This window comes from Tachypleus tridentatus, chromosome 4 (genome assembly GCF_004210375.1).
Source record: "Tachypleus tridentatus isolate NWPU-2018 chromosome 4, ASM421037v1, whole genome shotgun sequence".
In the NCBI taxonomy this organism is placed as follows: Eukaryota; Metazoa; Arthropoda; class Merostomata; order Xiphosura; family Limulidae; genus Tachypleus; species Tachypleus tridentatus.
Window position 1 is genome coordinate 1,617,608 of NC_134828.1, and position 15,362 is coordinate 1,632,969.

General features: G+C 36.7%; 1 protein-coding gene across 1 annotated transcript in view; it reads left to right on the forward strand.

The window, feature by feature from the left end:
- Positions 1 to 2,462: 2,462 nt before the first annotated feature.
- LOC143248436 (inactive phospholipase C-like protein 2) overlaps positions 2,463 to 15,362 on the forward strand; it is a gene marked incomplete at its 5' end in the record, with an annotated part of 73,678 nt that continues 60,778 nt past the window's right edge. Inside the window, 1 exon segment of the mRNA XM_076496794.1 lies at positions 2,463 to 2,592. Within this exon segment, the coding sequence (XP_076352909.1) occupies positions 2,463 to 2,592 (130 nt within the window).

Genomic DNA, 15,362 nt, shown 5'->3' on the forward strand with positions numbered 1-15,362 from the left:
TAGTCAGATTAAAATACGAATGTACATTGTTATCTTAGTGTCCATTCTAGTATCTTTGTGTATATTAATTAGACTGTTGGTTTATAGTCGTATTAAAAGTACGAATGTACATTGTTATCTTAGCGTCCATTCTAGTATCTTTGTGTATATTAGTTAGACTGTTGGTTTATAGTCGTATTAAAGTACGAATGTACATTGTTATCATAGTGTCCATTCTAGTATCTTTGTGTATATTAATTAGACTGTTGGTTTATAGTCGTATTAAAGTACGAATGTACATTGTTATCTTAGTGTCCATTCTAGTATCTTTGTGTATATTAATTTAGTGTATATTATTATTAGACTGTTGGTTTATAGTCGTATTAATGTACGAATGTACATTGTTATCTTAGTGTCCATTCTAGTATCTTTGTGTATATTAATTAGACTGTTGGTTTATAGTCGTATTAAAGTACGAATGTACATTGTTATCTTAGTGTCCATTCTAGTATCTTTGTGTATATTATTAGACTGTTGGTTTATAGTCGTTTGTACGAATGTACATTGTTATCATAGTGTCCATTCTAGTATCTTTGTGTATATTATTAGACTGTTGGTTTATAGTCGTATTAAAGTACGAATGTACATTGTTATCTTAGTGTCCATTCTAGTATCTTTGTGTATATTAATTAGACTGTTGGTTTATAGTCGTATTAAAGTACGAATGTACATTGTTATCCTAGTGTCCATTCTAGTATCTTTGTGTATATTAATTAGACTGTTGGTTTATAGTCAGTATTAGTAGTACGAATGTACATTGTTATCTTGTAGTGTCCATTCTAGTATCTTTGTGTATATTAATTAGACTGTTGGTTTATAGTCGTATTAAAGTACGAATGTACATTGTTATCTTAGTGTCCATTCTAGTATCTTTGTGTATATTAATTAGACTGTTGGTTTATAGTCAAGTATTAAAGTACGAATGTACATTGTTATCTTAGTGTCCATTCTAGTATCTTTGTGTATATTAATTAGACTGTTGGTTTATAGTTGTATTAATCTACGAATGTACATTGTTATCTTAGTGTCCATTCTAGTATCTTTGTGTATATTAATTAGACTGTTGGTTTATAGTTGTATTAAAGTACGAATGTACATTGTTATCTTAGCGTCCATTCTAGTATCTTTGTGTATATTAATTAGACTGTTGGTTTATAGTTGTATTAATGTACGAATGTACATTGTTATCTTAGTGTCCATTCTAGTATCTTTGTGTATATTAATTAGACTGTTGGTTTATAGTCGTATTAATGTACGAATGTACATTGTTATCTTAGTGTCCATTCTAGTATCTTTGTGTATATTAATTAGACTGTTGGTTTATAGTCGTATTAAAGTACGAATGTACATTGTTATCTTAGTGTCCATTCTAGTATCTTTGTGTATATTAATTAGACTGTTGGTTTATAGTCGTATTAAAGTACGAATGTACATTGTTATCTTAGTGTCCATTCTAGTATCTTTGTGTATATTAATTAGACTGTTGGTTTATAGTCAGTATTATTGTAAGTGTCCATTCTAGAATGTACATTGTTATCTTAGTGTCCATTCTAGTATCTTTGTGTATATTAATTAGACTGTTGGTTTATAGTCAGTATTAAAGTACGAATGTACATTGTTATCTTAGTGTCCATTCTAGTATTTTTTGTGTATATTAATTAGACTGTTGGTTTATAGTCAGATTAAAGTACGAATGTACATTGTTATCTTAGTGTCCATTCTAGTATCTTTGTGTATATTAATTAGACTGTTGGTTTATAGTCGTATTAAAGTACGAATGTACATTGTTATCTTAGTGTCCATTCTAGTATCTTTGTGTATATTAATTAGACTGTTGGTTTATAGTCGTTTTAAAGTACGAATGTACATTGTTATCCTAGTGTCCATTCTAGTATCTTTGTGTATATTAATTAGACTGTTGGTTTATAGTCGTATTAATGTACGAATGTACATTGTTATCTTAGTGTCCATTCTAGTATCTTTGTGTATATTAATTAGACTGTTGGTTTATAGTTGTATTAATGTACGAATGTACATTGTTATCTTAGCGTCCATTCTAGTATCTTTGTGTATATTAATTAGACTGTTGGTTTATAGTTGTATTAAAGTACGAATGTACATTGTTATCTTAGTGTTCATTCTAGTATCTTTGTGTATATTAATTAGACTGTTGGTTTATAGTTGTATTAAAGTACGAATGTACATTGTTATCTTAGTGTTCATTCTAGTATCTTTGTGTATATTAATTAGACTGTTGGTTTATAGTTGTATTAAAGTACGAATGTACATTGTTATCTTAGTGTCCATTCTAGTATCTTTATGTATATTAATTAGACTGTTGGTTTATAGTCGTATTAATGTACGAATGTACATTGTTATCCTAGTGTCCATTCTTTGACTTATCCATATTTTCTGTCATTCAGATGGCTACACTCGGTTTTCCATCAGTCAAACAGAGATGGCCAAGGAACTCTTGATGACAAAGAAACAATTGCTTTAGTAAAGAAGCTAAACAACCATATGAATTCCGTGTCCGTGAGGCAAAAAATAATGGTCAGTGTTCCTTGTCTCTCTTCTTTGTAAAGACGTGTTTAGCGAAATAGTGTTATAATATTTCTGTCAAACATCTGTTAGATTGTTGTTTTAAAGTTTCTCAAAGTTACCAGAGCGATTTATAGAATATAGCCAGCTAATGGTACAGAAACAAACCCTCGATAAGAACTGTTTATGTATGCATGTAGATAATACATGGAAGTACTTTATATATGTAGCTTATTTTGATTCATCTGCATACTGAAACTTAGATTTTACTAGATTATATCATATACGTCTATCCTTTGGTTCGATGTTTTTAAAACATCGGAATTATAACAACTATTGTAATGGTAATTTACGACAGTTTATAAAATAAAAATTCAAATATTGCACAATACTTACTTTTTAGTTGGTTTTTAGAAGAATATTTAACCAAATATCTACTGAACAACTGTATTTACTCAACCAAATATCTACTGAACAACTGTGTTTACTCAACCAAATATCTACTGAACAACTGTGTTTACTTAACCATAAATCTACTGAACAACTGTGTTTACTCAACCAAATATCTACTGAACAACTGTGTTTACTCAACCAAATATCTACTGAACAACTGTGTTTACTCAACCAAATATCTACTGAACAACTGTGTTTACTTAACCATATATCTACTGAACAACTGTGTTTACTCAACCAAATATCTACTGAACAACTGTGTTTACTCAACCAAATATCTACTGAACAACTGTGTTTACTCAACCAAATATCTACTGAACAACTGTGTTTACTCAACCAATTATCTACTGAACAACTGTGTTTACTCAACCAAATATCTACTGAACAACTGTGTTTACTCAACCAAATATCTACTGAACAACTGTTTTTATCCTTTTACTCTGTTGTTTTGAAATACAGCGTGGAGGTAACGGATTGTATCAGAAGTACATTTTATAGGTTTTAACTTTGGTTAACGTTAAGTAGACAGCATCATTTCACCAAGGGTATGTAACTACCCTTTCTGATGTAAAGTATTCATACGCTCAGGTCGAGGGTCTAAGATTTCTAAGAAAACAAACGAATATGGACCTACTTGGAGACCAAGGACTATCCTAAAGAGACATAAAACAAGTCGTACCTCAGCCAAGATAATAAAAGTGTTTCAATAGGTGAAAATTCACGGACAAAGAGATTAGTAAGCTGCCACATTCTCCAAATAATAGAACGCAACATAATAAAGAAGGATCTCTGTCTGATAAAGTGAAACAAATCATGTATACACAAACTGCTTCCGTTACATATCTGTTCAACCACCACATACCTCAAGCAACTGGAGAAGGTACGGGTGCTCATACTATTCCATAAAAAGAGATATTAGTCAAGTCTTCAAATGCAGTACATACAGATTTACGTGCATTTTAATTGTTGAAATTGACACTAAGAAAGCGTCTTGCTCGTGCAGTAGATGGCTTATGGAAAGAGTGTAAGGAGGAGAGGTGTGCTTTGGACGTAATTTTCTTACGACATAGTTTTCTTCCCGATGGAAATTACGATGTAGGGCTATAGTCAATATGAGCAGTCATCAGATAGAGCATCACTGAATTTGGCAACATCGGACTGTAGCGAAACTGTGAACTCGGGAATCGTTTAAATATACAGAAATCAATCTATGTAGTAAAGATTTACCAAAAGTAATAAATTGGTTAGTTTTGTGTGTATGTGGCATTTATCAGTCACACCAAACTTTCTGAGCAAGAGTGATTTTAGATTAGGTAGAAGAGAAGGAAATAAGTTTTTGTATTAAAATAATGAATTGTTTCAACATATTACATGTATTAATTATACGATAGTGTGACGTTCTTAGCAAAGCGTCATAGGGTTGTAATAACCATTGAAATTGGAAGACTTAATATACATTTGTTGTTTTGCGTTTGTTCAGTTATTAAAATCGAAATGGTATGACAAGATGTTAATTACAGTTCAGTCTAATATGTACCTATTAAAAGGATAATAGTACTTTATCAGGCTCATGAAAGTATAATAACTTATTTTGTTCATGGTATAACATTATGAACATAACTACAGTATTACTGTGTCAAATAACTTTTATATTAATAGCTCTTCATAATGATAGCAATTTTGATGTATTAAAGAAACAGCTGAAAACATGATGTGTAATGACACAAATGGTACTGGTATTAGGCTTCTGAAATGTTTGTGTTCGTAAGTTTAAATTACAGACACAACAACATTTCAAAACCCTGAGTATGTATTTGTGTTTCTTACAGCAAAGCCACATTGGACTGTCTGCTGAGTTCACTGATAGGAATCGAACCTCCTGACTTTAGCCTTGTAAATCCGTAGGGCACAGATAGCCTAGTTGCTTTGCGCCATGTAACACCAAACCGACCTACCGAATTAGACTTACCGCTGTACCAGCGGGGAACTTCAAGACCCTAATATTTATATTTTGTTACTGTCTCTGTGTCCCTCCTTTTGAGTACCCTCTGTCTTGTGAGTTTGGAATTTTATACTATCCTTGAACTTCTGCTAAGAAATGAAATATTAAAAAACAGTGTTTGCTCTTTTATATTGTGCATCTAAATATAGAACAAGTAGGAACAGAGACATAAATAACGTAACAATCTCATTGTAGTTATTACCTTGAACAGACGAACACACGAATATCATTCATCTTTTACTAATGTTTTAAGTATATGGCTGGTAGTTTACTTTAATAATAAAAACCTGGCATGGCCAGGTAGTTAAGGTACTCGACTCGTAATCTGAGGGTCGCGGATTCGAATCCCCGTCACACCAAACATGCTCGACCTTCCAGGCGTGGGGGCGTTATAATCTGACGGTCAATCCCAATATTCACTGGTAAAAGAGTAGCCCAAGAGTTGGCGGTGGGTGGTGATGACTAAATGCCTTCCCTCTAGTCTTACACTGCTAAATTATGAACGGCTAGCGCAGATAGCCCTCGAGTAGTTTTGCGCGAAATTCAAAATAAACTTAATAGCAAAAAATTACGACGCATCCACTAAGAAAAAATGCACAGTCGTAGAAACCTACAATTTGAACAGTAACTGTTTGCCAACAACTATAGTACGTTAATAACTCGTGAGTGATTAAATTACCTTCCCTCAGTCGTATTGACAATTTGATATTTTGTAAAATAAGTTTATTTATCATTGCTCCCCTAGTGTACCAAGTGGTGTTTTTAAACATTATATAACAAGTCTCAATGAGGCTGCGAGTTTTTCTTTCTTTTGGTACCTATAAACTGCTAGACATTGAATTTAAAAACAACAACAAAAAGTCTCATTTCCTTTTACAGATGCAAGTTTTCAGCATCATCAGAACATAAATTATCGTGGTAAATCTCTATAACATGGTTTTATAAAGCAAAATGCCTACCAGTATCTCAATGGGAAGTCTGCAGGCTTATAACTCTAAAATTCGGGTTTCGATACTCATCCTAAGCACAAGAAAATAGTCCAATGTGTAGCTTTGGGCTTAATATCAAATTCGAAAAGCGTAATACGATTCGTTATGCAAATATAGAACTAACATTTCATTTTAGGTCATCAGTACCAACTTACATGTAAATAATCCTTTAATTAATAACTGACACTAAAGTGTTAATGTGTTGTGAATACTAGATTCCAAGTCAGTTTCACGAATTACTCTAAGCAGCAGTAACTCATGTACCAAACGTTAAACCTGTCACGTACAAGAGAATACGAGGGCTGTTCAAAAAATACGCGGACTGACGTCATAAAACAAAATGTATTTTATTTAGAAGTTAAGGTCTGGGACCCCTTCAAAGTACTCTCCTCCCCAACGCACACACTTATCCCAACGGTGTTTCCACTTGTTGAAACAGTCCTGGTACGCTTCTTTTGTAATGTCCTCCAGCTCCTTCGTCGCATTTGCCTTAATCTCGGGAATCGTTTCAAATCTTCTTCCTTTCAAGGGTCTTTTGAGTTTGGGAACAAGAAAAATCGCAAGGAGCAAGGTCAGGTGAGTAGGGGGGGTGGATGGGGAAGAACAGTGATCAAGTGTTTGACCAAAACCTCACGAGTTCTGAGGGCTGAATTTCGCATCAACGCGGTGCATCTTCAATTTTTCAGTCAAAATCTCGTAACAAGATCCAACTGATATCTCACACTCTTCAGCAAGCTCCTGACAGTCAGACGTCGATTTGCCCGCACCAGGGTGTTGATTTTGTCGACGTGTGGGTCGTCAGTTGACGTGGAAGGACGTCCAGGACGCTCATCATCTTCAATGGACTGTCGACCATCCTTGAAACGTTCATGCCACTTGAAACATGCCGTACGCTTCATAGCAACATCACCGTAAGCCGTGTTAAGCATAGCAAAAGTTTCAGTCGCAGATTTTCCAAGTTTAACACAAAATTTCACAGCAAGTCGTTGCTCCTTCAGGTCATTCATTCTGAAATCTGCCAAACGAAAAAATCGCACTTCACTTAAAACCGCGTGGCTAATACACAAATGAAGATATCTGCAATCGGGAAATGGCGTCGTAATCAGCTGATCTGTGCGAACCTAGCGACACCAAGCGGATTCCCCTGGAACCAACTGGAGCCGCGGAATTCAAACAGTCCACGTATTTTTTGAACAGACCTCGTAGGACCGATTCTGATGTGCGTCTCACAGACGTCTGGTATCCTTTGTTGTTGGTTTTACATAAACATTTAATAAGATTGTTGTCAACATGTTCTTATGTTTGATACACTCATTTTGCAAGTCATCAAAATATAAGACTTCTTGGATCAGGTCGGACGGTCCAAGGATCGAGCCGTGACGTGCCGCTGAAACAATTTGCACATTCACTTCTAGAAGTATTATAAGTGTAACAGTCAGTCGCGCTATTAAATTAAGAGTAGACTCATAATAAGCTCCAAGTGTTCTTGATTCGTTTCTCTTTGTATTAAATTAAGAGTAGATTCATAATAAGCTCCAAGTGTTCTTGATTCGTTTCTCTTCGTATTAAATTAATAGTAGACTCATAATAAGCTTCAAGTGTTCTTGATTCGTTTCTCTTCGTATTAAATTAAGAGTAGACTCATAATAAGGTCCAAGTTTTCTTGATTCGTTTCTCTTCGTATTAAATTAAGAGTAGACTCATACTAGGTTCCAAGTGTTCTTGATTCGTTTCTCTTCGTATTAAATTAAGAGTAGACTCATAATAAGGTCCAAGTTTTCTTGATTCGTTTCTCTTCGTATTAAATTAAGAGTAGACTCATAATAAGCTCCAAGTGTTCTTGATTCGTTTCTCTTCGTATTAAATTAAGAGTAGACTCATAATAGGTTCCAAGTGTTCTTGATTCGTTTATCTTCGTATTAAATTAAGAGTAGACTCATAATAAGCTCCAAGTGTTCTTGATACGTTTCTCTTCGTATCGTGAGCACTATTTCTTCTAAGGTTACTAAAATGTTTATACTGATGTCTGAATAAATTTTTAAGCCTCACAACGTCGTTGGCATCACTTCCAAACATGCTACATGATGGCCGTACATCTTGACAATAGCCCTGCAGTGTATTCATAAAGATATCATGTATGAAAACACGTTTTCACACAACCATTTCAATGGTCCGACTTCACAAAAACGTATCGATGCTATGTCGAGCGACTTTACCGCTATGTCTTCATGTGGAATAACACGAGTACACGTTTCATTCCTCAGCCACTTGAGGTATTATACGATTCAACGTAACGTCGTGAAAGCACCTTGTAATAACTTGTGTTAACTTGAATTTTGTCACCATGAATGTGCTGCATGTTCGTAGGTTGTCAGCTTTTACGAAATTTGCAGTTTGCTTACAACGGCTGAGGTACGACTTGTTACAGGTCTGCTTACAACGGCTGAGGTACGACTTGTTACAGCTCTCTAATCGTTATGCTACAAGTACTTGTTTGTCTACTGAATGGTAGCCATCTTTTTAGTTGGTCTTTGAGTTCTAAGTACTTAGTTGCCTTTTGAGTAACTAGTTATTGTGCTTTAACTGATAAGTCATACATAATAAACGTTGTGTACATACAAATGGAAACGTTTAGTGATTTTTGTATTAAGGCCTAACGTTCCTCCGTAGTAATGAACCAATACATGTTAGTGTTTGCTTTGTTTGTTTGTTTTTTCAATTTCACCCAAAGCTACTCGAGGGCTATCTGCACTAGCCGTCCCTAGTTCAGCAGTGTAAGACTAGAGGGAAGGCAGCTAGTCATCACTACCTACCGCCAACTCTTGAGCTACTCTTTTGCCAACGAATAGTGGGATTGACCGTCACATTATAACGACTCTACGGCTGAAAGGGCGAGCATGTTTCGTGCGACCGGGATTCGAACCCGCGACCCTCAGATTACTAGTTGAAAGCTCTAAAAACAAGACAATGCCGGGCCACGCAATGGCTTTTATAATTTTGCACGATTTTCAGAATTAGACTTTGTATTATATTTGTTATCATTTCACTTCGTGATCATTATATTCAAAGAAAGATCGATAAACCATTACCATGGATAAACCATGGATATTATCATATCCAGTCAATGCATTCATAACATCATATCACGAAATTTAATGCTGTATATAAATACATAGAGTACAGGAAACAATTGTACTTCAATAATAATAAAAAGTTCATAACGCTCAAATTCGAGGTTTCGTTCATGTTCTAAGCGCAGCACAGATAATCCTTTGTGTAGTTTTGTCCTTCATAGTAAAGGTATGGCGGTAAAACAATATGATACGGTTTATATAGCTTCACGAAATTCGGCAAGCTGTCAGTAAACATTAAGTCTTTTATACAGAAAAATCAGTATTTCTAATAAGGTAAATTAATTAATAAAGTAAGATGAGTATTGAATAATACATGTTGTATTAATTTATCAAAAACATTACATACAAAGTAACATAACAATAACAAAATATCCCCTTCGCACCAAACATGCCGTGGAGGCGATATAATGTGACGATCAATCCCACTATTTGTTGGTACAAGAGTAGCCCAACAGTTGTCGGTGGGTGGTGATGACTAGCTGCCTTCCCTCTAGTCTTACACTACTAAATTAGGGACGGCTAGCGCAGATAGCCCTTGTCTAGCTTTGCACGAAATTCAAAAAATAAACAACACACACATACACCATGCGGTCAAACAAGAGAATTTCAAGAGGTGACATGTCATGTTGGCTATCTGCACTTCCTCTGGCTTATCACTTGAAAGTTAGCAACAGACAAACGAGATATCGAAAAATGTAGGTTTGCATGACATCTCTAAAATTAAGGGCTGGCATGGCCAAGCGCGTTAAGGCGTGTGACTCGTAATCTGAGGATCGCGGGTTCGCATCCCCGTCGAGCCAAACATGTTCGCCCTTTCAGCTGTGGGGCGTTATAATGTGACGGTAAATCCCACTATTCGTTGGTAAAAAGAGTAGCCCAAAGTTGGCGGTGGGTGGTGATGACTAGCTGCCTTCCCTCTAGTCTTACACTGCTAAATTAGGGACGGCTAGCACTGATAGCCCTCGAGTAGCTTTGTGCGAAATTCAAAAAACAAACAAACAAAACATCTCTCTTGTAATATATAAACGTTTATCGTGTAATCACAGAAACACCTAAACAGACGTTTGTTTTTACAGCCTTTACTGGTCTTGTAAGGACACACCAAATCTTTCTACAGAAATTTGCTTTCAATGCACAGTGAATAATAACGCGCCATCTATATTAATATATTTATAAATATTTTGAAACAATTTTGCCCACTGACACATATTATTTTTCCTAGATTTGTTTATCAAAATATCGATGAAAAACTTTCAAATGCTATAGCAAAATTATATTCTCAATTTTATCTTCTCATTAAGTTGTTTTCTACGTTTCATAGACGTAAATGATGTTTTGTGATACAAATAAATGAATTAAAATTAATCCTGCATCAGTGTTCTCGGACCTCATATATTTTGTAAACATCTATGCTGACAGATGGCAGAACTTACATGTTTGTTGTTTTCTATAGCGTTTTATCGATTCATTGAGTATTTGGTGCGAATTTGAAGACATGTCGACGTGCCACTGGTAGGCCCAGTAGTTTCTGTTAAATTGTTTCCGTGATAAAAAAATAAACAGGTTTTCACATTTATTTATCGAATAATAAAGGGAAATATTTTGACTTTTAATGTTTTTTCTTTCCAAAATAATATATTATTATTATTATTCAAATACTTTTAACTTAATATTTCTGATGGGGTCTGTTTGGACTTCGAAACAGTGACTATGGGTTTTTTTTTTTCAGAAGACTAGCACAAGGTTAAGTTGGTTTCTTTCAATAGTTTATGACATCACAACACCTGTGAAATCTGACACTAGAGAGAGAGAGAGAGGGGGTACATCAACCTTCAAGTTTTGTTTATTAGGCTGGTACTTTAACTAGCTGAGCCATGAGAGGGGTACATCAACCTTCAAGTTTTGTATATTAGGCTGGTACTTTAACTAGCTGAGCCATGAAAGGGGTACATCAACCTTCATGTTTTGTTTATTAGGCTGATACTTTAACTAGCTGAGCAATGAGGGGAGTACATCAACCTTCAAGTTTTGTTTATTAGGCTGGTACTTTAACTAGCTGAGCCATGAGGGGGGGGGTACATCAACCTTCAAGTTTTGTTGATAAGGCTGGTACTTTAACTAGCTGAGCCATGAGGGGGGTACATCAACCTTCAAGTTTTGTTCATAATGATGGTACTTTACCTGAGCCATGAGGGGGGGTTACATCAACCTTCAAGTTTTGTTTATTACGCTGGTACTTTAACTAGCTGAGCAATAAGGGGGGTACATCAGCCTTCAAGTTTTGTTTATTAGGCTGGTACTTTAACTAGCTGAGCCATGAGGGGGGTACATCAACCTTCAAGTTTTGTTTATTAGGCTGGTACTTTAACTAGCTGAGCCATGAGGGGGGGAGTACATTAACTTTCAAGTTTTGTTTATTAGGCTGATACTTTAACTAGCTGAGCCATGAGGGGAGTACATTAACCTTCAAGTTTTGTTTATTAGGCTGATACTTTAACTAGCTGAGCCATGAGGGGGGGGTACATCAACCTTCAAGTTTTGTTTATTAGGCTGGTACTTTAACTAGCTGAGCCATGAGGGGGGTACATCAACCTTCAAGTTTTGTTTATTAGGCTGGTACTTTAACTAGCTGAGCAATGAGGGGGGTACATTAACCTTCAAGTTTTGTTTATTAGGCTGGTACTTTAACTAGCTGAGCCATGAGGGTAGTACATCAACCTTCAAGTTTTGTTTATTAGGCTGGTACTTTAACTAGCTGAGCCATGAGGGGGGTACATCAACCTTCAAGTTTTGTTTATTATGCTGGTACTTTAGCTGAGCCATGAGGGGGGTTACATTAACCTTCAAGTTTTGTTTATAACGCTGGTACTTTAACTAGCTGAGCAATGAGGGGGGTACATCAACCTTCAAGTTTTGTTTATTAGGCTGGTACTTTAACTAGCTGAGCCATGAGGGGGGTACATCAACCTTCATGTTTTGTTTATTAGGCTGGTACTTTAACTAGCTGAGCCATGAGAGGGGTACATTAACCTTCAAGTTTTGTTTATTAGGCTGGTACTTCAACTACCTGAGCCATGAGGGGGGGTACATTAACCTTCAAGTTTTGTTTATTAGGCTGGTACTTTAACTAGCTGAGCCATGAGGGGGGTACATCAACTTTCAAGTTTTGTTTATTAGGCTGATACTTTAACTAGCTGAGCCATGAGAGGGGTAGATCAACCTTCAAGTTTTGTTTATTAAGCTGGTACTTTAACTAGCTGAGCCATGATGAGGGGTACATCAACCTTCAAGTTTTGTTTATTAGGCTGATACTTTAACTACCTAAACCATGAGGGGGGTACATCAACCTTCAAGTTTTGTTTATTATGCTGGTACTTTAACTAGCTGAGCCATGAGGGGGGTACATTAACCTTCAAGTTTTGTTTATTAGGCTGGTACTTTAACTAGCTGAGCCATGAGGGGGGGTACATTAACCTTCAAGTTTTGTTTATTAGGCTGGTACTTTAACTAGCTGAGCCATGAGGGGGTACATCAACCTTCAAGTTTTGTTTATTAGGCTGATACTTTAACTAGCTGAGCCATGAGGGGGGTACATCAACTTTCAAGTTTTGTTTATTAGGCTGATACTTTAACTAGCTGAGCCATGAGGGGGGTACATCAACCTTCAAGTTTTGTTTATTAGGCTGGTACTTTAACTAGCTGAGCCATGAGGGGGGTACATCAACCTTCAAGTATTATTTATTAGGCTGGTACTTTAACTAGCTGAGCCATGAGGGGGGTACATCAACCTTCAAGTTTTCTTTATTAGGCTGGTACTTTAACTAGCTGAGCCATGAGAGGGTACATCAACCTACAAGTTTTGTTTATTAGGCTGGTACTTTAACTAGCTGAGCCATGAGGGGGGTACGTCAACCTTCAAGTTTTGTTTATTAGGCTGGTACTTTAACTAGCTGAGCCATGAGGGGGGTACATCAACCTTCAAGTTTTGTTTATTAGGCTGGTACTTTAACTAGCTGAGCAATGAGGGGGGTACATTAACCTTCAAGTTTTGTTTATTAGGCTGGTACTTTAACTAGCTGAGCCATGAAGGGGGTACATCAACCTTCAAGTTTTGTTTATTAGGCTGGTACTTTAACTAGCTGAGCCATGAGGGGGGTACATCAACCTTCAAGTTTTGTTTATTATGCTGGTACTTTAGCTGAGCCATGAGGGGGGTTACATTAACCTTCAAGTTTTGTTTATAACGCTGGTACTTTAACTAGCTGAGCAATGAGGGGGGTACATCAACCTTCAAGTTTTGTTTATTAGGCTGGTACTTTAACTAGCTGAGCCATGAGGGGGGTACATCAACCTTCATGTTTTGTTTATTAGGCTGGTACTTTAACTACCTGAGCCATGAGAGGGGTACATTAACCTTCAAGTTTTGTTTATTAGGCTGGTACTTCAACTACCTGAGCCATGAGGGGGGGTACATTAACCTTCAAGTTTTGTTTATTAGGCTGGTACTTTAACTAGCTGAGCCATGAGGGGGGTACATCAACTTTCAAGTTTTGTTTATTAGGCTGATACTTTAACTAGCTGAGCCATGAGAGGGGTAGATCAACCTTCAAGTTTTGTTTATTAGGCTGGTACTTTAACTAGCTGAGCCATGATGAGGGGTACATCAACCTTCAAGTTTTGTTTATTAGGCTGATACTTTAACTACCTAAACCATGAGGGGGGGGTACATCAACCTTCAAGTTTTGTTTATTATGCTGGTACTTTAACTAGCTGAGCCATGAAGGGGGATACATTAACCTTCAAGTTTTGTTTATTAGGCTGGTACTTTAACTAGCTGAGCCATGAGGGGGGATACATTAACCTTCAAGTTTTGTTTATTAGGCTGGTACTTTAACTAGCTGAGCCATGAGGGGGGTACATTAACCTTCAAGTTTTGTTTATTAGGCTGGTACTTTAATTAGCTGAGCCATGAGGGGGGGTACATCAACCTTCAAGTTTTGTTTATTAGGCTGATACTTTAACTAGCTGAGCCATGAGGGGGGGTACATCAACTTTCAAGTTTTGTTTATTAGGCTGATACTTTAACTAGCTGAGCCATGAGGGGTGCATCAACCTTCAAGTTTTGTTTATTAGGCTGGTACTTTAACTAGCTGAGCCATGAGGGGGGTACATCAACGTTCAAGTTTTGTTTATTAGGCTGGTACTTTAACTAGCTGAGCCATGAGGGGGGTACGTCAACCTTCAAGTTTTCTTTATTAGGCTGGTACTTTAACTAGCTGAGCCATGAGAGGGTACATCAACCTTCAAGTTTTGTTTATTAGGCTGGTACTTTAACTAGCTGAGCCATGAGGGGGGTACGTCAACCTTCAAGTTTTGTTTATTAGGCTGGTACTTTAACTAGCTGAGCCATGAGGGGGTACATCAACCTTCAAGTTTTGTTTATTAGGCTGGTACTTTAACTAGCTGAGCCATGAGGGGTGGGGGAACATCAACCTTCAACTTTTGTTTATTAGTCTGATACTTTAACTAGCTGAGCCATGAGGGTGGGAGTACATCAACCTTCAAGTTTTGTTTATTAGGCTGGTACTTTAACTAGCTGAGCCATGAGAGGGGTACATCAACCTTCAAGTTTTGTTTATTAGGCTGGTACTTTAACTAGCTGAACCATGAGGGGGGTACATCAACCTTCAAGTTTTGTTTATTAGGCTGGTACTTTAACTAGCTGAGCCATGAGGGGGGTACGTCAACCTTCAAGTTTTCTTTATTAGGCTGGTACTTTAACTAGCTGAGCCATGAGAGGGTACATCAACCTTCAAGTTTTGTTTATTAGGCTGGTACTTTAACTAGCTGAGCCATGAGGGGGGTACGTCAACCTTCAAGTTTTGTTTATTAGGCTGGTACTTTAACTAGCTGAGCCATGAGGGGGTACATCAACCTTCAAGTTTTGTTTATTAGGCTGGTACTTTAACTAGCTGAGCCATGAGGGGTGGGGGTACATCAACCTTCAAGTTTTGTTTATTAGGCTGATACTTTAACTAGCTGAGCCATGAGGGGGGTACATCAACCTTCAAGTTTTGTTTATTATGCTGGTACTTTAGCTGAGCCATGAGGGGGGTTACACCAACCTTCAAGTTTTGTTTATTAGGCTGGTACTTTAACTAGCTGAGCCATGAGAGGGGTACATCAACCTTCAAGTTTTGTATA